Source organism: Haliotis rufescens, unplaced genomic scaffold, assembly GCF_023055435.1.
Source record: "Haliotis rufescens isolate VD_foot unplaced genomic scaffold, xgHalRufe1.0.p SCAF_1, whole genome shotgun sequence".
Taxonomy (NCBI): domain Eukaryota; kingdom Metazoa; phylum Mollusca; class Gastropoda; order Lepetellida; family Haliotidae; genus Haliotis; species Haliotis rufescens.
In genome coordinates, this window is record NW_025963779.1 from 4,483,689 (window position 1) to 4,507,500 (window position 23,812).

Consider the following 23,812-nt stretch of genomic DNA (forward strand, 5'->3'; position numbering starts at 1 on the left):
CACATTGTACCTATGTTGGGAATCGAACCCGGGTCCTCGGCATGACGAGCGAACGCTTTAACCACAAGTCTACCCGACCGGCCCCCAAAAACAATGAAGAACAAAGCGTGGTTTATTTCATGTTAAACATTGTTCTGTCATGATGTCTTTTCTGGAGATTTGAACATGCGCTCGCAACTTGATGACGTTGTATATTGTACGACGTTATTTCTGAGAGAGAGGTGTCTTGTGAGTTGTTTCCCATAGATGTAGCTGGCCAACTCAGATAAACATTATGACCAAACGATTGCATCCAAAAGTGGGAGAGATATGACAATCGTTATTGAGAGAAAAGTTGCAGGTAATTAAAGTGAGGATTATGAGAATATGTGGGAAATACCCACCTGTGCATAAAATGGACATGTCCGACATTGCCAAGGTCAGATTCTTTGAGGGAGTCATAAACATTAAAATATAGGTAAATATGTTTGAGGCTTGAACATTTTATCATCATCCTGTAAGAATCTGTATATGATGTTGATATCTCATAGAAGAAATTAACAACTCAATGTCATTGTTTATCGTACAATAAAACACTGTAGGGAGAATAAACCATTCGGGGCACAGCCCCTCATGGTTTATTCTCCCTGCAGTGTTTTATTGTACACCCCTCATGGTTTATTCTCCCTGCAGTGTTTTATTGTACACCCCTCATGGTTTATTCTCCCTGCAGTGTTTTATTGTACACCCCTCATGGTTTATTCTCCCTGCAGTGTTTTATTGTATGCCCCTCATGGTTTATTATCCCTGCAGTGTTTTATTGTACACCCCTCATGGTTTATTATCCCTGCAGTGTTTAATTGTATGCCCCTCATTGTTTATTATCCCTTCAGTGTTTTATTGTATGCTCCTCATGGTTTATTCTCCCTGCAGTGTTTTATTGTATGCCCCTCATGGTTTATTCTCCCTGCAGTGTTTTATTGTATGCCCCTCATTGTTTATTATCCCTTCAGTGTTTTATTGTATGCCCCTCATGGTTTATTCTCCCTGCATTGTTTTATTGTATGACCCTCATGGTTTATTATCCCTGCAGTGTTTTATTGTATGCCCCTCATGGTGTATTATCAATGTAGTGTTTTATTGTACACCCCTCATGGTTTATTCTCCCTGCAGTGTTTTATTGTATGCCCCTCATGGTTTATTCTCCCTGCAGTGTTTTATTGTATGCCCCTCATGGTTTATTCTCCCTGCAGTGTTTTATTGTATGCCCCTCATGGTTTATTCTCCCTGCAGTGTTTTATTGTATGCCCCTCATTGTTTATTCTCCCTGCAGTGTTTTATTGTATGCCCCTCATGGTTTATTATCCCTGCAGTGTTTTATTGTACACCCCTCATGGTTTATTCTCCCTGCAGTGTTTTATTGTACACCCCTCATGGTTTATTCTCCCTGCAGTGTTTTATTGTATGCCCCTCATGGTTTATTCTCCCTGCATTGTTTTATTGTATGCCCCTCATGGTTTATTCTCCCTGCAGTGTTTTATTGTACACCCCTCATGGTTTATTCTCCCTGCAGTGTTTTATTGTATGCCCCTCATGGTTTATTCTCCCTGCAGTGTTTTATTGTATGCCCCTCATGGTTTATTCTCCCTGCATTGTTTTACTGTATGCCCCTCATGGTTTATTCTCCCTGCAGTGTTTTATTGTATGCCCCTCATGGTTTATTCTCCCTGCAGTGTTTTATTGTATGCCCCTCATGGTTTATTCTCCCTGCAGTGTTTTATTGTATGCCCCTCATGGTAGGGAATCTTCAGTCGTTCTTTCACCAGCACCTGGTAAAGTATGTAGTTGGCTCTCGCATCTTGAATCAAGACATTTTCACTTTTCACTGTTATTAGTTTTCTTGTTTGGGATAATGTTGTTATGTTAATGTTAGATTTGGGTGGGGTGAATTACCATAGGTATGAAATAGGTTTATTTTAGGACATTTTATTTAGGGAGTTAGATTGGTAGTTGTTATATATAAAGTTAAAGAGTTGGTGTTTAACAGTTGTACGTAGGTAGGGAAGGGGGGAACAGTAGGTAGGTTTGTCTGTAAATAAGATGATGAAGGTTTGCCACCTGTTGTATTGTTAAAAATAAACTTTAAATCAAACTTCACTATTTGTGTTTTATCCATAATTAGAGTTGATGACTCGGTCAGGAGACTCATAGGACATAAAGACAAAAGAATACTGCCCAGGGAGAAGAGAACACAACGCAAAGCACCGCAGTAAAACATCAGACTTTTGCCATCAATTTCTATGTTTCTACTGTCACAGGGCACCTTTTATCGACGTTAGAGGGCGCCTATTACAGAAGTATACATATCCCAACATTCTACTTCCTGTCAACTCTCAGAACAAATAACATGTCTATGATGTACTCGAGGAAAATATCGAGGACAGCAAGCCAGTGTTGCTAACTGTTGCAGAGCCATGAATGTTTTGTGTGGTAAAGTTACACACACACTTGCTAGTCACCGCAGAAATCCAGTCAGGAATACAAGCCACAGAACCATAATATGTGGAATTACCCACACAAACTATCAGAGCTGTGAGGTAAATGCCTTCTATGGCAATGATGGCCATATTTGATTATGACAGATCACTAAGTTGAGGTTCATACAGTTTTTTCAGGGCATTACAATTTGTAGAGGCCTCGAGGTCTGTCATTTTCAACAAATGAAGGAGGAATAAAAAATAATTTTAGGGGCAAGTAGACAAGAAAATTGACCACATCTCCCTCCTGATGTCTACCATCAGTCACAACCAGGGCTCCACGTCAAATGGTGCTGACACTGTCCACGACTGAAGAGGAGCATTGCTTCAATAATTCCATGGCTTCAAGCCACAGGACCAGCAGGGCAGGAAGCAGCCTCTTGCTTCAGTTACTACTGAGTAATAATAGGAGATGGTTTCTTTGAAGTCATCACGGCAGAATCAATCACATCTGTCAGTAAACACTTATTGTCACTAAAGACCTTTTGTCTGTCAAGACCTTCGTCAGTAAACGCCTTTTGAAAGTAAAAACATTTTGCTTCAAACCAAACGGAGGTGCCCATTCAACATGATCTGACCGATAACCATAATATATATTGTGATAAAACATGTCTTACTTCGCCAAGTGCTCCAAATAACGTGAGCACTTTGATTAAAAACACGCAAAGATTTGGAAAATATCTGTAGACTCTGAGTTGACGGTAGACATGCTTTGCAAATCCTGCATCCTGCACATCAGCTTACATATCAGATGTCCATTTCGTTTCTGATAGGACAATTCATAGACTTGTTAGTCCAGGTAAAATACAACTCCATAATTCCAGCTGAGTTTGGCAAGGGTGGAAACTGCCTTGGGTAGATGTACACTATAGACAAGTAATGTATTGCCCAAGAGTGTGTGGTTACAGACGTAATTTTAGCTCGGAATATTATTTCTCCCAACTAACATGCTAGTCCAGGGCGAAGTCCAGGCTGGTTGGTCTTCTCGTACTGAGACAAGATGAACCCTGGGATACTGCTGACTGCTTTCCCCTGATTGGCTGCAGCTCCTTGTCGCCGTAGTGACGAGTGGTAAATGCCTCTTGGCAGACTTTCTACCTCTTTGCCAATCATGGATGATAAAAATACTTCATAATCTGAAAAAACAACAAACAAAAACAACTATATATACACAAGTCTGTGGTGCTGATGAAGAAAAAACTACTGGAGGGAGAAGAATTCAAACCTAATCATAGGATTCTGGCACTGAAAAAGGGACACAATTCTGCATAGCTAACTGCAGCACCTAAGATGACTTAGCCAAGAGTGTATCACAATCTTTTACCAGAACTACAATAAGCTACTGCTTCTGGAATACTTCACCAATATTACAGCTATATCATGATGGCTTTCTGACGACATGATCAAGTCTGGATCACGCAAACCACGAACAATCCACTCAATTCACAGTACACAATCAACCAGGGCCCTGTTCCACAAAGCCATCTTAGCGCTAAGGTGATTGTAACTCCCATACTTTAACACTGGCTTACGATAGTCGCAGCGCTAAGACGTTTGTGGAACGGTGCCCTCGTCATAGCCTAGCCAAACTGCAGGGGGTAGATCCGTCATTGTGATCACTGAATCCCATGTTTGTCACCTCTTTCCCCACCACATGTAGCGAGATCAAGAAAAGCCATGCTTACAAGCTGAGATTGAGGACACTTTGAACATGACAGTATCATAAAACCCTCCAGACTTGTGATTAAAACGGAATGTCTGGATGTTGACATACCTTCGAGAACCTGCGCATGGAGAGTCTTGAGCAGACGTGTGAAGCAGACGCCGGGTACAAATGTGAGGATCTGGTCAATGGTCAGGTCGGGGTCGTCTTGCTGTGCTGCTATTTGGGCCGCTTGCTCACGGAGGTCTTCTGTTACCTATAAGGAGAGACATGGACTGATCAATCTTGGGATTTATGTTCAACAGAGCTCAGAGTCTCGTTGTTGTAGCCACAATCTGGGATAAGCGTGAGGCAGTGCTTGGAAGCACTGGGAAGCAGTCTGTGGAACAGTGCACTATCTTCCTCGGCATCCGCACACATAGATATAATGTGACGGATGATATGTTACGAAGGAGAAAAAACATATAGAAGTTAGCTTTTGAACTTTTAAATTAATATTTTGGTGTAAAATGTAAATAATTTCACTATACAGGTGATGTGTAAGAAGTAGGCTAATGCAATATGCCACTCCTGCGCTGATCAGTGATGAATAATTTGCTAATAAACTCCCTATGTAAACATTTTACTTTTAAACAATAACATAACCAAAGTGACCCAGAAGACTTGAGTGAATGTGGGCATCAGTGAGTGAGTGAGTGAGTGAGTGAGTGAGTGAGTGAGTGAGTGAGTGGGTGCATTGATGAATGAGTGAGTGAGTGCATCAGTGAGTGAGTGAGTGGGTGCATTAGTGAGTGAGTGGGTGAGTGGGTGCATTGGTGAGTGAGTGCATCAGTGAGTGAGTGGATTGGTGAGTGGGTGAGTGGGTGCATTGGTGAGTGAGTGGGTGCATTGGTGAGTGAGTGGGTGCATCAGTGAGTGAGTGAGTGAGTGAGTGGGTGCATTGGTGAGTGAGTGGGTGCATTGGTGAGTGAGTGAGTGGGTGCATCAGTGAGTGAGTGAGTGAGTGAATCAGTGAGTGAGTGGGTGCATTAGTGAGTGAGTGAGTGGGTGCATTGGTGAGTGAGTGGGTGCATTGGTGAGTGAGTGGGTGCATTGGTGAGTGGGTGCATCAGTGGGTGAGTGAGTAGGTGCATCAGTGGGTGAGTGAGTGGGTGCATTGGTGAGTGAGTGAGTGTATCAGTGAGTGAGTGGGTGCATTGGTGAATGAGTGGGAGGGTGCATTGGTGAGTGAGTGAGTGTATCAGTGAGTGAGTGAGTGAGTGAGTGAGTGAGTGCATGGGTGAGTGAGTGAGTAAAAGGGTGACACGTAGTAATCATTCGCAACCAGTACACTACGCACAATAAAGAGCCTCTCGGTTGTAGCATGGACTCAAAACACCCATGTTATTTCCCTCTATCCCCCAGTGAAACAAGAATATATAACCATGACAACGGTTTCCCTAAACAGAAATCACTGGGTGAACATCCTCTGAACAACCATCTCCTTTCAGGGTAAAAATAATACCGTGAACTTAAATTACACAACTGCTAAATATTTTTTTAGTCCATTATCAACTCAGCAGGAGTGGAGATAGAGAGCATTTTTTAACAGTTAATGACAGGTTTTTTCTTGAGCTGGCATTTGAAAGCATGTCCTTTGATTGGTGTGAAAAGTGAGAATGCTTAACTCGTAACCACAGTTTCCAAGGCAGGTTGTTTTGTGTATTGAACAACATCATATATCAGTGAAAATCAAGTGGCATCATGATCTTGCAAGGCAGTAGTTCTAATGATCACAAATTTCATTTTGGTTAATATATAGACAACTTTAATCAGGGAAATTATTTTGTCATTAGCAACAAAACAATTGCTCCATGGCCAATTCACCACTGAGCTCTTCCTTGCGAAACAAACCTTAATGAGAAACACCACGTCACATTTGTGCATTATAATACTGTAGCTGAAGATGTTAGTCATTGTTCATGAACCACGATTTTAATCGTAGTATATTCGTTAGTTTTAATTGACGGCTAAACTTGCATATAATCGCCAGTGGCTGAAGGTATGATGTAAATCCTGCTGGGGTCCATGCAGGTAGCAAAGGTACTATAAGTCCCCATGGTCCCTAGTATGGTGATCTACCTTCACTTGCTGGCGATCTATAGCCCGTTTTTACAATGTCTTGTTCTGTTTTATAATAACTTTTTATGACCATGTACTAGTTTTAGAAATTTATATCTGTGATAAGTCTAGTAGTTATACTGTCCTTTGATGACAGGTTTTACTATAATCTAAGCTGATGTTTTCTTAACGTATAAATTGCTTTAGTCACGATATGGCTGAAATATTGCCGATGTGACTATAATTACTCACTCACTCACTCACTCATTGTTCATGATTGCTTGTCTGTTTGTTGTCTAATGCTGCACTGTAAGACGCGGCCAAACCAGTGAGTGATATTGTGAGCAATGATTTGTTTGTTTCTTTGTTGTTTAACACCGCACTCAGCAATATTCCAGCTATATGTTTGTTTCTTTGTTGTTTAACACCGCACTCAGCAATATTCAAGCTATATGTTTGTTTCTTTGTTGTTTAACACCGCACTCAGCAATATTCAAGCTATATGACAGCAGTCTGTACATAATCAAGTCTGGACTAGACAATCCAGTGACTGACATCATGAGCATCAATCAACTCTATTGGGATACGATGACACGCATCAACCAAGTCAGCGAGCCTGACCACCCTATCCCGCTAGTTGCCTCTTACAAGCATAATCACCTCTAACGACAAGCATAATTGCCTTTTAGGGCAAGCACAGGTTGCTGAGGACCTATTCTAACCTGGATGTTCACGGGTCTGTGAGCAATGAACCAGGAGGATGCAGGAGCACAATGACACGCAACAACCAAGTCACAGAGCCTGACCACCCAATCCATTAAATCACCCTCACAACCAGCAAAGGTTGCTGGGGGGCGATTCTAACCCAGAATCCTCACGGGGGTAATCATGATTGATTGGGACAATGTCTATTCTTGGGATTGGGAAACAACATTAGTGATAGATAGACTGATCTACTGGTGACACAGAATTACGGATTACCACTCAAGTGTGCCTGTGTTAACCCAGCAGTGAATGGGTACCCGGTAGGATGAGATGCCAATGTGGTTGTTTACCTTCTAGCAGGAAGTTGGGTTGGATGCTTCCCTGGGAGCTGAAAATGATTCTGAGTGCACATCCAGTGAATGGGGTAATAATAGTGCTTTAAGCATACCCCTGAGTGGTGTGGAAATATGAGCAATATAAATAGCCTATTATTATAAGCATGACTATGCCAGATGCTTACATGTGCAGGCAAGGAGCTGACGAGGAACTGGTCCGGGGCGAACGCTGACAGTGCTCGCAGTGCTGCCCCCTGGATGGTGCTGTTGTCACTGTGACAGTATAACCACAGGTTCCGCACAACCTCAAGCTGAAAGTTCTGAAAAAAAGACAAACAAGATCGTACATTCTGAGTAACAACCGGTAGACGGGATGGGTGCACTGTCAGCTTGCAAATCCTGTGCAACACAAATATGCACATGCACCTGTTGTATTGATATTGTTAGATACGTGAGTGAGTATGGTTTTCCCCGCTTCTAGCAATATTCCAGCAATATCACGGCTGGGTACGACAGAAGATGGGCTTCACACAATGTTCCCATGTTGGGAATCGAACCCAGGTATTCAGCGTGAGGAAACAACGCTTTAACCACTAGGCTACCCCACCGGCCTCTTATTGTTAAAAAATCTAGCATACTTTCGTGGAAGTTCTGGTATTAAGATGGCAGACTTGCTATCAGACTTGCGTGTGTTTATCTAAGAATGGTAAGCCCATCAGAGAGTTTGATTTCATTTTGTGGTATATTAAGGTTTGTTCACACTGGTTTATGTTGAAAGTGGGTTGTCCTGATGACATGTAGCCAACATACCTCGAACTCAGGGGTCTTCTCCGTCAGTGAGGCCACAAGAGAAAATAGGTCACAGATCTTCTCCACGACTGGTGGTCTGGAATGAGTGAGTGAGGGAATATTGTCACATGTCGTGGTCAACATAACAGTCAGTGGCCTGAGTGAGTGAGTGAGTGAGTGAGTGAGTGAGTGAGTGAGTGTGATATTAGATGTCTTGTCAACAATATTACAGTTATGTATCACTGTGGATCTAAAATCCTGGGTCAACATACAGGCAACACCTACCTACAATCCTGGGTCAACACAGGCGACACCTACCTACAATCCTGGGTCAACACACAGGTGACACCTACCTACAATCCTGGGTCAACAAACAGGCGACATCTACCTACAATCCTGGGTCAACATACAGGCGACACCTACCTACAATCCTGGGTCAACACATGCGACACCTACCTACAATCCTGGATCAACATACAGGCGACACCTAACTACAATCCTGGGTCAACATACAGGTGACACCTACCTACAATCCTGGGTCAACATACAGGCTACACCTACCTACAATCCTGGGTCAACATACAGGTGACACCTACCTACAATCCTGGGTCAACACAGGCTAAACCTACCAACAATCCTGGGTCAACATACAGGCGACACCTACCTACAATCCTGGGTCACCACACAAGTGACACCTACCTACAATCCTGGGTCAACATACAGGCGACACCTACCTACAATCCTGGGTCAACATACAGGTGACACCTACCTACAATTCTGGGTCAACACAGGCTAAACCTACCTACATTCCTGGGTCAACACATAGGCGACATCTACCTACAATCCTGGGTCACTACACAGGCGACACCTACCTACAATCCTGGGTCAACACACAGGTGACATCTACCTACAATCCTGGGTCAACATACAGGCGGCACTTACCTACAATCCTGGGTCAACACACAGGTGACATCTACCTACAATCCTGGGTCACTACACAGGCGACACCTACCTACAATCCTGGGTCAACATACAGGTGACATCTACCTACAATCCTGGGTCAACACACAGGTGACATCTACCTACAATCCTGGGTCAACATACAGGTGGCACCTACCTACAATCCTGGGTCAACACACAGGTGACATCTACCTACAATCCTGGGTCACTACAGAGGCGACACCTACCTACAATCCTGGGTCAACACATGCGACACCTACCTACAATCCTGGATCAACATACAGGCGACACCTAACTACAATCCTGGGTCAACATACAGGTGACACCTACCTACAATCCTGGGTCAACATACAGGCTACACCTACCTACAATCCTGGGTCAACATACAGGTGACACCTACCTACAATCCTGGGTCAACACAGGCTAAACCTACCAACAATCCTGGGTCAACATACAGGCGACACCTACCTACAATCCTGGGTCACCACACAAGTGACACCTACCTACAATCCTGGGTCAACATACAGGCGACACCTACCTACAATCCTGGGTCAACATACAGGTGACACCTACCTACAATTCTGGGTCAACACAGGCTAAACCTACCTACATTCCTGGGTCAACACATAGGCGACATCTACCTACAATCCTGGGTCACTACACAGGCGACACCTACCTACAATCCTGGGTCAACACACAGGTGACATCTACCTACAATCCTGGGTCAACATACAGGCGGCACTTACCTACAATCCTGGGTCAACACACAGGTGACATCTACCTACAATCCTGGGTCACTACACAGGCGACACCTACCTACAATCCTGGGTCAACATACAGGTGACATCTACCTACAATCCTGGGTCAACACACAGGTGACATCTACCTACAATCCTGGGTCAACATACAGGTGGCACCTACCTACAATCCTGGGTCAACACACAGGTGACATCTACCTACAATCCTGGGTCACTACAGAGGCGACACCTACCTACAATCCTGGGTCAACATACAGGTGACATCTACCTACAATCCTGGGTCAACACACAGGTGACATCTACCTACAATCCTGGGTCAACACAGGCTAAACCTACCTACAATCCTGGGTCAACACATAGGCGACACCTACCTACAATCCTGGGTCTACATACAGGTGACACCTACCTACAATCCTGGGTCAACATACAGGCGACACCTACCTACAATCCTGGGTCACCACACAGGCGACACCTACCTACAATCCTGGGTCAACACACAGGTGACACCTACCTACAATCCTGGGTCAATATACAGGTGACATCTACCTACAACCTTGGGTCAACATACAGGTGACATCTACCTACAATCCTGGGTCAACACAGGCTAAACCTACCTACAATCCTGGGTCAACACACAGGTGACACCTGTCCTACAATCATGGGTCAATATACAGGTGACACCTACCTACAATCCTGGGTCAACACAGGCGACATCTAACTACAATCCTGGGTCACCACACAGGCGACACCTACCTACAATCCTGGGTCAACATACAGGCGACACCTACCTACAATTCTGGGTCAACACAGGCTAAACCTACCTACATTCCTGGGTCAACACACAGGTGACATCTACCTACAATCCTGGGTCAACACAGGCTAAACCTACCAACAATCCTGGGTCAACACATAGGCGACACCTACCTACAATCCTGGGTCTACATACAGGTGACACCTACCTACAATCCTGGGTCAACATACAGGCGACACCTACCTAAAATCCTGGGTCACCACACAGGTGACACCTACCTACAATCCTGGGTCACACACAGGCGACACCTACCTACAATCCTGGGTCAACACACAGGTGACACCTACCAACAATCCTGGGTCAACACACAGGTGACACCTACCTACAATCCTGGGTCAACACACAGGCGACATCTACCTAGAATCCTGGGTCAACACATAGGCGACACCTACCTACAATCCTGGGTCAACATACAGGGGACACCAACCAACAATCCTGGGTCACACACAGGCGACACCTACCTACAATCCTGGGTCACACACAGGCGACACCTACCTTCAATCCAGGGTCAACACACAGGGGACACCTACCTACAATCCTGGGTCAACACACAGGCGACACCTACCTACAATCCTTGGTCATTACACAGGCGACATCTACCTACAATCCTGGGTCAACACATAGGCGACATCTACCTACAATCCTGGGTCACTTCACAGGCGACACTTACCTACAATCCTGGGTCAACACATAGGCGACACCTACCTACAATCCTGGGTCACTACACAGGCAACATCTACCTACAATCCTGGGTCACTACACAGGTGACATCTACCTACAATCCTGGGTCAACATACAGGCGGCACTTACCTACAATCCTGGGTCAACACACAGGTGACATCTACCTACAATCCTGGGTCACTACACAGGCGACACCTACCTACAATCCTGGGTCAACATACAGGTGACATCTACCTACAATCCTGGGTCAACACACAGGTGACATCTACCTACAATCCTGGGTCAACATACAGGCGGCACCTACCTACAATCCTGGGTCAACACACAGGTGACATCTACCTACAATCCTGGGTCACTACAGAGGCGACACCTACCTACAATCCTGGGTCAACATACAGGTGACACCTACCTACAATCCTGGGTCAACTTGTCTGCCAGGACGGCCCAGGCTGACTGGATGTTGATGACCTGCAATGATGACAAGGCTTCAGTCCTACAGTGCAACAAGGTAGAAAAGCCAGACTTCACAACAACATCCCTACAAACAATGCATAGTGCGAAGTCCTGCAGTCTTCGCATAGCTTTGCAGAATTCTTAAACCAGTGGATTCAGCATCTATAACATCAATCCCACTGTTATTGTGGTGCCCTACATAACAATGTTGTTAAAGTAGGACTGTCATATTTTGTTTGCATGTTCACGTCTTGTTTAATTACGGCAATATTTCTGCAACATGGTGCTGGCCTGTAAACAATAGTTTCAAACCAGCGATTGATATCATGAGCAATGATCTGATCCATAAAGTCGACTCTTTGGCTTAAAAAAATCAAAGAATGGGTTCTCAGGCAATGGCTTTTGAAAATATAGTGTAGGCGGGCGGTGTTTCTTGTTTTTTGTTGTTTTTGTTTGTTTGATTTTTTAGGGGGGAGGGATACTTGCATTTTCCTTGCATTTTTTATGTTTAGCTTAACCATGTTTTACCGAAAGCTGTAAACTCGGGTACAAAGAAGTCACAGAGCTACATTCAGGAACATGCTGCTACTGGGAGTGCCCTGGAGTGTGTGAGTGAGTGAGTTGGGTTTAATGTCGCTTTGAAAAGTGTTACAGTTATATCCTGGGATGTCAGCTTAATGTGGGAGGTACATCTGATGTTATGCAGGTCTCAGATGTTTACCACTTTGGTGAAACCCACGAGCACGGGTACATATATGCTGACACCTAGAAACATACACAGGTGCCCTGGACATCAACTGTGTCGGATATTGTCTGTCATATAAGGCAGCTGTAAGACTGGGATTGCAGCGTATGTTGAGAAGTATGACTTCAACCTAAAGCTGTGACATCTTATTGACTAGGCTGCTGGATTGTACCGACCTCTGCCTCACAGAGACTAGCCAGACCCTCCAGGACCAGGGCACAAGCGGCGCTGCCCTCCTCCCCACTGTGGCTGTTGAGGATGTCCGAGATGGGAGACAGGAGGTCCGACCCATGCTGCCCAGGTCTGAAACATGGAAGTAAACTCACCCTGCATAATGATGTGATGGAAGGAGGACATTTCTTTAAATAATACCAACCAAAGTGGGTATTTTCACTTGGATATCTCTTTAAGCAAGAACTAATTCCTAAAAAAAACCTATAATGTCTTCATCAGTAAGACTAGATATGAAAGAGAGTGATTAATAATAATAACAGCAACCCTTGAATGACTAGCCATCCTCTAAGTCCTCCCTTACCTCAGCTGACAGATGTCTCGAATGGCTGCAGCTTTGGCGAGAGTGACCTCGTCAATGCCCCCTGGAACAATTCGTCCAGGGGAGATGTCTGTGAGCAGGTGCAGGAGCTGTGGGAAGGTGCGGTCTTGAAGTTTCCAAAGCGAAGTCATCAGTCTGATGGATATAGCTCGAAGTCTAGGAGAGTTTGACATCAGCTGGATTGTCTTCAGGATAGGAGCAATGCAGAACTGGAAGCAGATGAACACTGCATGTGATGTTGGATGTCTTAGCACCAATGCAGAGGGAAAACAAAAATGTTGAGAATATTATATCAGAAACAACTGTTCATTACCAACATTGTGTGGCCAGTCTGGATACAGCCTCCTAACTTGGGTGTTGTCAGTAGCCCCCTACCTTGTGTGTGGCCTGTAGCCCCCTACCTTGTGTGTGGTCAGTAGCCCCCTACCTTGTGTGTGGTCAGTAGCCTCCTACCTGTGTGTGGTCAGTAGCCTCCTACCTTGTTTGTGGCCAGTAGCCTCCTACCTTGTGTGTGGTCAGTAGCCTCCTACCATGTGTGTGGCAAGTAGCCGCCTACCTTGTGTGTTGTCAGTAGCCTCCTACCTTGTGTGTGGCCTCCTACCTTGTGTGCGGCCAGTAGCCTCCTACCTTGTGTGTGGCCAGTAGCCTCCTACCTTGTGTATGGTCAGTAGCCTCCTACCTTGTGTGAGGCCTCCTACCTTGTGTGTGGTCAGTAGCCTCCTACCTTGTGTGTTGTCAGTAGCCTCCTACCTTGTGTGTGGCCTCCTACCTTGTGTGTGGCCAGTAGCCTCCTTCCTTGTGTGTGGTCAATAGCCTCCTACCTTGTGTGTGGCCAGTAGCCTCCTACGTTGTGTGTGGTCCGTAGCCTCCTACCTTGTGTGTGGCCAGTAGCCTCCAACCTTGTGTGTGGTCAGTAGCATCCTACCTTGTGTGTGGCCTCCTACCTTGTGTGTGGTCAGTAGCATCCTACCTTGTGTGTGGTCCGTAGCCTCCTACCTTGTGTTTGGCCAGTAGCATCCTACCTTGTGTGTGGTCAGTAGCCTCCTGCCTTGTGTGTGGTCAGGAGTCTCCTACCTTGTGTGGCAAGTAGCCTCCTACCTTGTGTGTGGCCAGTAGCATCCTACCTTGCGTGGCCAGTAGCCTCCTACCTGTGTGTGGTCAGTAGCCTCCTACCTTGTGTGTGGCCTCCTACCTTGTGTGGCCAGTAGCCTCCTACCTTGTGTGTGGCCAGTGGCATCCTGCCTTGTGTGTTGTCAGTAGCCTCGTACCTTGTGTGTGGCCTCCTACCTTTTGTGGCCAGTAGCCTCCTACCTTGTGTGTGGCCAGTAGCACCCTACCTTGCGTGGCCAGTAGCCTCCTACCTGTGTGTGGTCAGTAGCCTCCTACCTTGTGTGTGGTCAGTAGCATCCTACCTTGGGTGGCCAGTAGCCTCCTACCTTGTGTGTAGTCAGTAGTCTCCTACCTTGTGTGTGTCCAGTAGCCTCCAACCTTGTGTGTGTGTCCGGTAGCCTCCTACCTTGTGTATGGTCAGTAGCCTCCTACCTTGTGTGAGGCCTCCTACCTTGTGTGTGGTCAGTAGCCTCCTACCTTTTGTGTGGCCTCCTACCTTGTGTGGCCAGTAGCCTCCTACCTTGTGTGTGGCCAGTAGCATCCTACCTTGTGTGGCCAGTAGCCTCCTACCTTGTGTGTGGCCAGTAGCATCCTACCTTGCGTGGCCAGTAGTCTCCTACCTTGTGTGTGGCCAGTAGCATCCTACCTTGCTTGGCCAGTAACCTCCTACCTGTGTGTGGTCAGTAGCCTCCTACCTTGTGTGTGTCCTCCTACCTTGTGTGGCCAGTAGCCTCCTACCTTGCGTGGCCAGTAGCCTCCTACCTGTGTGTGGTGAGTAGCCTCCTACCTTGTGTGTGGCCAGTAGCATCCTACCTTGTGTGTGGTCAGTAGCCTCCTACCTTGTTTGTGGCCAGTAGCCTCCTACCTTGTGTGTGGTCAGTAGCCTCCTACCTTGTGTGTTGTCAGTAGCCTCCTACCTTGTGCGTTGTCAGTAGCCTCGTACCTTGTGTGTGGCCTCCTACCTTGTGTGGCCAGTAGCCTCCTACCTTGTGTGTTGCCAGTAGCATCCTACCTTGCGTGGCCAGTAGCCTCCTACCTGTGTGTGGTCAGTAGCCTCCTACCTTGTGTGTGGTCAGTAGCATCCTACCTTGTGTGGCCAGTAGCCTCCTACCTTGTGTGTGGTCAGTAGCCTCCTACCTGTGTGTGGTCAGTAGTCTCCTACCATGTGTGTGTCCAGTAGCCTCCTACCTTGTGTGAGGCCTCCTACCTTGTGTGTGGTCAGTAGCCTCCTACCTTGTGTGTGTCGAGTAGCCTCCTACCTTGTGTGTGGTCAGTAGCCTCCAACCTTGTGTGTGGTCAGTAGCCTCCTACCTTGTGTGTGTCCAGTAGCCTCCTACCTTGTGTATGGTCAGTAGCCTCCTACCTTGTGTGTGGTCAGTAGCCTCCTACCTTGTGTGTGTCCAGTAGCCTCCTACCTTGTGTATGGTCAGTAGCCTCCTACCTTGTGTGAGGCCTCCTACCTTGTGTGTGGTCAGTAGCCTCCTACCTTGTGTGTGGTCAGTAGCCTCCTACCTTGTGTGAGGCCTCCTACCTTGTGTGTGGTCAGTAGCCTCCTACCTTGTGTGTTGTCAGTAGCCTCCTACCTTGTGTGTGGCCTCCTACCTTGTGTGTGGCCTGTAGCCTCCTACCTGTGTGTGGTCAGTAGCCTCCTACCTTGTGTGTGGTCAGTAGCCTCCTACCTTGCATGGCCAGTAGCCTCCAACCTTGTGTGTGGTCAGTAGCCTCCTACCTTGTGTGTGGCCTCCTACCTTGTGTGTGGTGAGTAGCCTCCTACCTTGTGTGTGGTGAGTAGCCTCCTACCTTGCATGGCCAGTAGCCTCCTACCTGTGTGTGGTCAGTAGCCTCCTACCTTGTGTGTGGCCAGTAGCCTCCTATCTTGTGTGTGGTCAGTAGCCTCCTACATTGTGTGTGGTCAGTAGCATCCTACCTTGCATAGCCAGTAGCCTCCTACCTTGTGTGGTCAGTAGCCTCCTACCTTGTGTGTGGCCAGTAGCATCCTACCTTGCGTGGCCAGTAGCCTCCTACCTGTGTGTGGTCAGTAGCCTCCTACCTTGTGTGTGGCCAGTAGCCTCCTACCTTGTGTGTGGTGAGTGGCCTCCTACCTTGTGTGTGGCCAGTAGCCTCCTACCTTGTGTGTTGTCAGTAGCCTCCTACCTTGTGTATGGGGAGTAGCCTCCTACCTTGTGTGTGGCCAGTAGCCTCCTACCTTGTGTGTGGCCTCCTACCTTGTGTGGCCAGTAGTCTACTACCTTGTGTGTGGCCAGTAGCATCCTACCTTGTGTGTGGCCAGTTGGGGTATGGCCTCCAAGATGGTCAGCTTCATCTCGGGGTCAGGCTCCCGGCCCAGCCGGTACAGCAGGAGGGGAAGTAGACCTGGAGCCTGTTGATTTAAACAGAATGAGGTGGTGGTGAAATGAGGTTTAACGTTGTGTCCAAGATTATTACACTTATATAGCAACGTGCATGCATGTGTGTGTGTGTGTGTGTGTGGTTGCTTCTACTGGTTCAGACTAACATCAGAACCTAACAATAAATTAAGCTTTCTCACATGATTCAGTTAAAGATGGAAAAGAATGTCCAATCCATTGAATGAAGGAGATCTTATGCCACTTTAGCAATATTCAAGCAGGGGGCAGCAATAATGCTTTTTATGTGCAGAACCAGTCATAGATTGGCGTCACCACTGTAACCACTACTGCAGCCCAACAGTCCACTACTCAGTCCTGTATAAAGGTATTTAGCATCCAAAACTCGCTTCCACAGGAGGAGATATCACTTGGGTGAAATCATCCGAGATATCGTTTCAATGAAATTGTATCAAAATACTCTGCAGACCATTGTGATGTCATCTGTTACCATGACATTACAGTCAAATGAGATCATTAACCCAAATCAACACTCCTCAATAAAATTTAACTCCATAACAGGCAAACCTCAAGAGTTTTAAACTTTTATTGATTCGTGTTGATATATTTGATATCAAAAGACACTAGAGTAAGATTCTACATTTTTTCTTTTATATGGAACATTGTGAGATAAATCTTCTTTTTAAACTTTCCTATGCCAAACAAGAAAATGTTAATGAACTTCAAATACAAATGTTGTTTAGTGAGTGTGTGAATGCTGTTGTATATTGCAGCTGTATCACAGTGACCTGTAAATAACCTACTATGGTCTGACAAAGCAGTGCTTGAACGCATGATCAATGATCTGCACCATCAGACTATTGTGACACATAGGCAACTACGCTTGTCGTAAGAGACGACTAACGGGATCAGGTGGTCAGACTCGCTGACTTGGTCAATGCATGTCATTGTATCTCAATTACGTAGATCGACACTCATGATGTCAATCACTGGATTGTCTGGTCCAGACTTGATTACTTACAGACTGCTGTCATATAGTTGGAATATTGCGTGTGGCGTTAAAAAATAAACAAACAAACAAATAGTAACACATAATCCTTATGTTAGTTGAATCATGTAAGGCATTGTGGATGGTGACCTTTCTGTACCAGTACACTGTACAACATGTCTACCTGTGAGTAATCATGCTTGGCAATCTCCACCATTGTTGCCAGAGCCTGTTCAGACAGCTTCTTGGAGGATGAGACAACGAAGAGGGCAGCGGCCATGTTGGTGACGTTCAGCGGCACCATCTTGGATCTGGCAATGTTGGTAGAGACGCTCTCCAGCCAGACACCAGCAGTGGTCTCGCTCCGGCTGAAGGTCCAGGCAAGGGACACATACATCTGGCTCGTGTAGCCGTCGGGGGTGGCACTAGGCAGGATGACACTCTCCTGCAATAGGGGTATTGGCGATTACAGACATGACAATCAATGTTCTCACATGTTATAATTGATATCCTGACAGACTAGCAATATATTTGAGAAATGTATCAAGATGAAACAATATTGATATTAACAAAATCTGTTCGGAGTTTCACCTTCCTTTTCATTAAATAATAATATTGAATTGAAGAGACACATTTGTTTTTATCTATTCAGAACACATTTACCTTACACAATCAAGATCAACTTCCAAACATGATAGACTTGACATCAAATGAAAATAAACTATGGCGTATGTCCTTCAAAATCAGCATGTTGGGAGGCAAATAATGTCACTACAGTGATAGTGGTGACTATTGGGATAATCCTGACAGTTGTAATAGTGATAGGTGTGATTTAGCTCTTACTGTAGTCTTGTGTCGATGTAAACTTATGAACATGTTCGAAGTCAATTGTACAAGTATCAACTAGGGGTGGGAATTATTCAATATTTTTATCTCATTCCTTTTATCAAAACTATTGATTGTCAAGCATCTATTGATGTCAACTATCAATAATTCAACTTCACATCAACACAATTTCACAGGTTTCTATAACTATATTTGTCATTCACAGAAGTCCGCAAGGTAGTGTGTGTAGTTGGGACTATTGCATTAGTATTGCAAACATGAATTCCCTGCACAAACATCCATAATGATGAATTTAAATCTCAGTGAATACAACCCCACTGCGTGTTCAAGGGATTTCAAACTGTGATGAATGTAGCACATGGCACAAAGGTCAAGAACTGATCGTTACAAAAGGTAAAGTAATATTTTCTAATTTAATTTCAATTTTTACTATCTGCCCAGGGCTCAAGCCATCTAACTTTCTCATTAGCTTTCAACATTAGATGCAAGTTTGGATGATAAGGTCAGATCTATTCATTATCGCAAAGAACAAATTAATGTGTGCCCAAGGCTCATTGGCTCAAAGGTGTGAGCTTATTAAAACCATACACAAGTTAAATTTGTTTTCAGGGATCGAGCGGAAGAGAAGAGAATTTGTTCAAATGTTCATGAAATGTTTTCGATAATAGTATCATACAGTTACATACCCTTTCTACACTGCTATGTTTACTGTAAAAGGATGTGTAACATGCAAGAATGTTTGGATTATCACTGTAAATATTCAGACTTAGTACCAGGCTCCCATAGAGATTACTTACAGAATGGTCAGGAGTTGGATCTCACTGGAGAGCTTATAATACAGGGAATACGGTAATGTCATCAGTTTCATTGGCATCATCGGTAAGGGTGTAGGGTAGTCCAGTTGTTAAAGCAATTGCTCGTCACACTGAAGACCCGGGTTCAATCCCTAACATGGATTGAGTGAGTGAGTGAGTTTGGTTTTATGCTGCTTTTAGCAATATTCCAGCAATATCACGACGGGGGACACCAGAAATGGGCTTCACACATTGTACCAATGTCGGTAATCGAACCCGGGTCTTAGGTGTGACAAGCCAACGCTTTAACCACAAGGCTACCCGACCGTCCTCCTAACATGGATACGTGTGAAGCTGGTGTCCCCCTACTGTTATATTGCAGGAATATTGCTACAAGCAGTGTAAAACGATACCTGCTCACTCACACGGTGGTAGCTGACTTATTTACACCTGCTGAATTCGGTCAAGCCAAATCAAGTACAGTACAGAATGCTTCCTGAGCTTGGGAACTGATGTCACATTATATTAGGACAGTAAAGTTTGTTCAGATGAGACTTGTAGACTGTTACTTGTTTGGCAACTGATGGCTGACCAAATGCTCTTCAAGGTTCATTGATAAACCCTTTTAAGAGAATTTCTATATGCCCTGATTGTAAACTACATTTTTTATATCAATAAAAAGCATAAAATTTGATCAAACAAAAAATGGTATTATCACATGTCCTCTTGTCATAGAACCAACCCGAGGTAAAGATGACAAAATGACAATCTCTAAACAAGCCATCATCACAATGTAGTCATATATTCAAATAGTCGAGATGACTCGACAAATGATTTAGCCATTTCATAAATAATTTGCAATTTGAATTTAAACTTTTCCCATCCATTTGTTTAAAAGGTTTTCTATAAAATAAGCTCATCCATTTGAGAATCGTTTTTTCGAAAAACGTGACTATAAAATGATGCCAACGGGCTCGCATGAGAGATTGATTTAAGAGTCCCAGGAACAAGGGCTGGACTCCATAATGACCGAAGTAGGTAACATGTTTACTGCAGACTATCATAGCAGGAGTAAGAGGGAGAAATTACAGCCACTCTAACTATTACCTTCACTTTTACTGACTGACATGTAAAAAACGCAAGTGTACTGCCCAGACCTGATCTCTGTACATGGCAATATCAAGCTATTGATCCCTCTCGAAAATAACCAATTGTCTGACAGGGTCTGACTTCTATGGACGTGCATGCTCAATGCCTTGGTAAAAAATATTTCATGGAGAAAAAATCTTAAGAGAAACAATTTCGATCTATTCTTGAAATTGCAATGTCGTGATCTTCCTGAATGACAAAGAATGGTGCTCCGACATTCATTCACTGTGTTCTGGTTCTCAGTCCATTGAATCGACACAACGTGAAAGTAAATACATAAAACATTCTCCTCAGACCCATGGATAGTGTGAATTATTGCTCGGGTAGTTGGGTTATACAGCATTGATCAGTATTTCCATTATACCATGGTGTGGAAGTTTAGCAAAAAGCCCATAGTGACGTAAGTCACATATACTACACTAAAAAAGTATAAACCACCCGATTCTATCATATTACTATAACCACCCGATTCTATCATATTACTATAACCACCAGATTCTATCATATTACTATAACCACCCGATTCTATCATATTACTATAACCACCCGATTCCATCATATTACTATAACCACCGATTCTATCATATTACTATAACCACCAGATTCCATCATATTACTATAACCACCCGATTCTATCATATTACTATAACCACCCGATTCTATCATATTACTATAACCACCTGATTCTATCATATTACTATAACCACCCGATTCCATCATATTACTATAACCACCCGATTCTATCATATTACTATAACCACCAGATTCTATCATGTTACTATAACCACCCGATTCCATCGTGTTACTATAACCACCCGATTCCATCATGTTACTATAACCACCGATTCCATCATGTTACTATAACCACCCGATTCCATCATGTTACTATAACCACCCGATTCCATCATGTTACTATAACCACCCGATTCCATCATATTACTATAACCACCCGATTCTATCATATTACTACAACCACCCGATTCTATCATGTTACTATAACTACCCGATTCTATCATACATGTATTACTATAACCACCCGATTCTATCATATTACTATAACCACCCGATTCTATCATATTACTATAACCACCCGATTCTATCATATTACTATAACCACCCGATTCTATCATGTTACTATAACCACCCGATTCTATCATATTACTATAACCACCCGATTCTATCATATAACTATAACCAACCGATTCTATCATATTACTATAACCACCCGATTCCATCATATTACTATAACCACCTGATTCTATCATGTTACTATAACCACCCGATTCCATCATGTTACTATAACCACCCGATTCCATCATATTACTATAACCACCCGATTCCATCATATTACTATAACCACCCGATTCCATCATATTACTATAACCAACCGATTCCATCATATTACTATAACCACCGATTCCATCATGTTACTATAACCACCCGATTCCATCATATTACTATAACCACCCGATTCCATCATACATGTATTTCTATAACCACCCGATTCCATCATATTACTATAACCACCCGATTCCATCATACATGTATTACTATAACCACCCGATTCTATCATATTACTATAACCACCCGATTCTATCATATTACTATAACCACCCGATTCTATCATATTACTATAACCACCCGATTCTATCATATTACTATAACCACCTGATTCTATCATGTTACTATAACCACCCGATTCTATCATGTTACTATAACTACCCGATTCTATCATATTACTTTAACCACCCGATTCTATCATATTACTATAACCACCCGATTCTATCATATTACTATAGGTAATCTGTCATGACAAACAAAAAGAATTTAACAGATTAACTATAGTGATATGAGTGAGTGAGTGAGTATAGTTTTACGGCACTTTTTGCAATATTCCAGCAATATCATAGCGGGGGACACCAGAAATGGGCTTCACACATTGTACCCCTGTGGGGAATCAAACCCGGGTCTTCGACGTGACGAGCGAATGCTTTAACCACTAGGCTACTCCACCCCCATTACAGTGAAAGAATCGAGTGGTCCTGAACTTTTTTTTAATAGTATATACGGTACTCCTTTGCTGAAAGCACAGGCATGGAGACAAACCAAGGTTCATGATGATGGTGAAGATTGAATTTGAACCCTCAAAAGATCCCAACACTTTATCACATAACTCTGATCACCCAATTACTGCAGCTAGACAACAAAGCCAGCTACCAATGACCCTCAACATTTATATTGGGAGACTAAAGTACAGTCGGGACATCTCTCTGTAGGGAAGGTGGGACTTAAACTGCAGATTCTGAGATAATGATTGGAACATGTAGGAGAAAAGCTCAGGCAACTCTTCTTTGAGATTTTCAATGCATATTTCTTGAATAGGATATTGGGATAAGGAACATTCACATTCAAAGTGTCCACACAGAGTTGCTAAAGAGGACCAAACAATCCCAGAAAACATCACTTTACAGATCTCAAGGCACTTGCAACATGGAAGGTTGGTTTGTGAACCATGCATTCAGTGGATATTTAGTTTTGCACACAGTATCCTACATGGACACAATTGTCCTTTCAAGGACATGATGATCCCATATGGCCATAATTGGCCTTTCAAGGACATACTGATCTCATGTGGCACAATTGTCCTTTCAAGGACATACTGATCCTACATGGACACAATTGCTCTTTCAAGGACATACTGATCCCACATGGTCACAATTGGCCTTTCAAGGACATACTGATCCCACATGGTCACAATTGTCCTTTCAAGGACATACTGATCCTACATGGACACAATTGCTCTTTCAAGGACATACTGATCCCACATGGTCACAATTGGCCTTTCAAGGACCTGCTGATCCCACATGGCCACAATTGGCCTTTCAAGGACATACAGATCCCACAAGGCCACAATTGCTCTTTCAAGGACATACAGATCCCACATGGCACAATTGTCCTTTCAAGGACATACTGATCCCACATGGCCACAATTGGCCTTTCAAGGACATACTGATCCCACAAAGCACAATTGTCCTTTCAAGGACATACAGATCCCACAAGGCCAAAATTGCTTTTCAAGGACATACAGATCCCCCAAAGCACAATTGGCCTTTCTAGGACGTACTGATCCCACATGGTCACAATTGGCCTTTTAAAGGACGTACTGATCCCACATGGACACAATTGGCCTTTCAAGGACGTACTGATCCCACATGGCCATAATTGTCCTTTCAAGGACATACAGATCCCATGAGGCCACAATTGCCCTTTCAAGGACCTACATATCCCATGAGGCCACAATTGCTCTTTCAAGGACATACTGATCTCATGTGGCACAATTGTCCTTTCAAGGACATTCTGATTTGTATTCCCATAATGCATGTCAGGACAAAGTAGAACACGCAGAGATAGTCTCTCTCTGCATGGAACAACTCAGGAGATTTCCATGTAACGGATGACATATCATGGATGTGCAACACAAATCTCCATG

The 23,812-nt window shown here is 44.2% G+C and overlaps 1 protein-coding gene across 1 annotated transcript in view; it reads right to left on the reverse strand.

Annotated features, from left to right (window-relative positions):
• LOC124150101 (focadhesin-like) overlaps positions 1-23,812 on the reverse strand; it is a 586,265-nt gene that overhangs the window by 39,237 nt on the left and 523,216 nt on the right. Inside the window, exons 11-19 of the mRNA XM_048398021.1 lie at positions 17,718-17,978; positions 16,455-16,559; positions 13,052-13,278; positions 12,693-12,819; positions 11,728-11,786; positions 8,130-8,205; positions 7,505-7,639; positions 4,291-4,435; positions 3,464-3,652 (exon numbers count right to left, since the gene is read on the reverse strand). Coding sequence (XP_048253978.1) covers positions 3,464-3,652; positions 4,291-4,435; positions 7,505-7,639; positions 8,130-8,205; positions 11,728-11,786; positions 12,693-12,819; positions 13,052-13,278; positions 16,455-16,559; positions 17,718-17,978 — 1,324 coding nt within the window. The remainder of the gene's footprint in view (positions 1-3,463; positions 3,653-4,290; positions 4,436-7,504; positions 7,640-8,129; positions 8,206-11,727; positions 11,787-12,692; positions 12,820-13,051; positions 13,279-16,454; positions 16,560-17,717; positions 17,979-23,812) is intronic.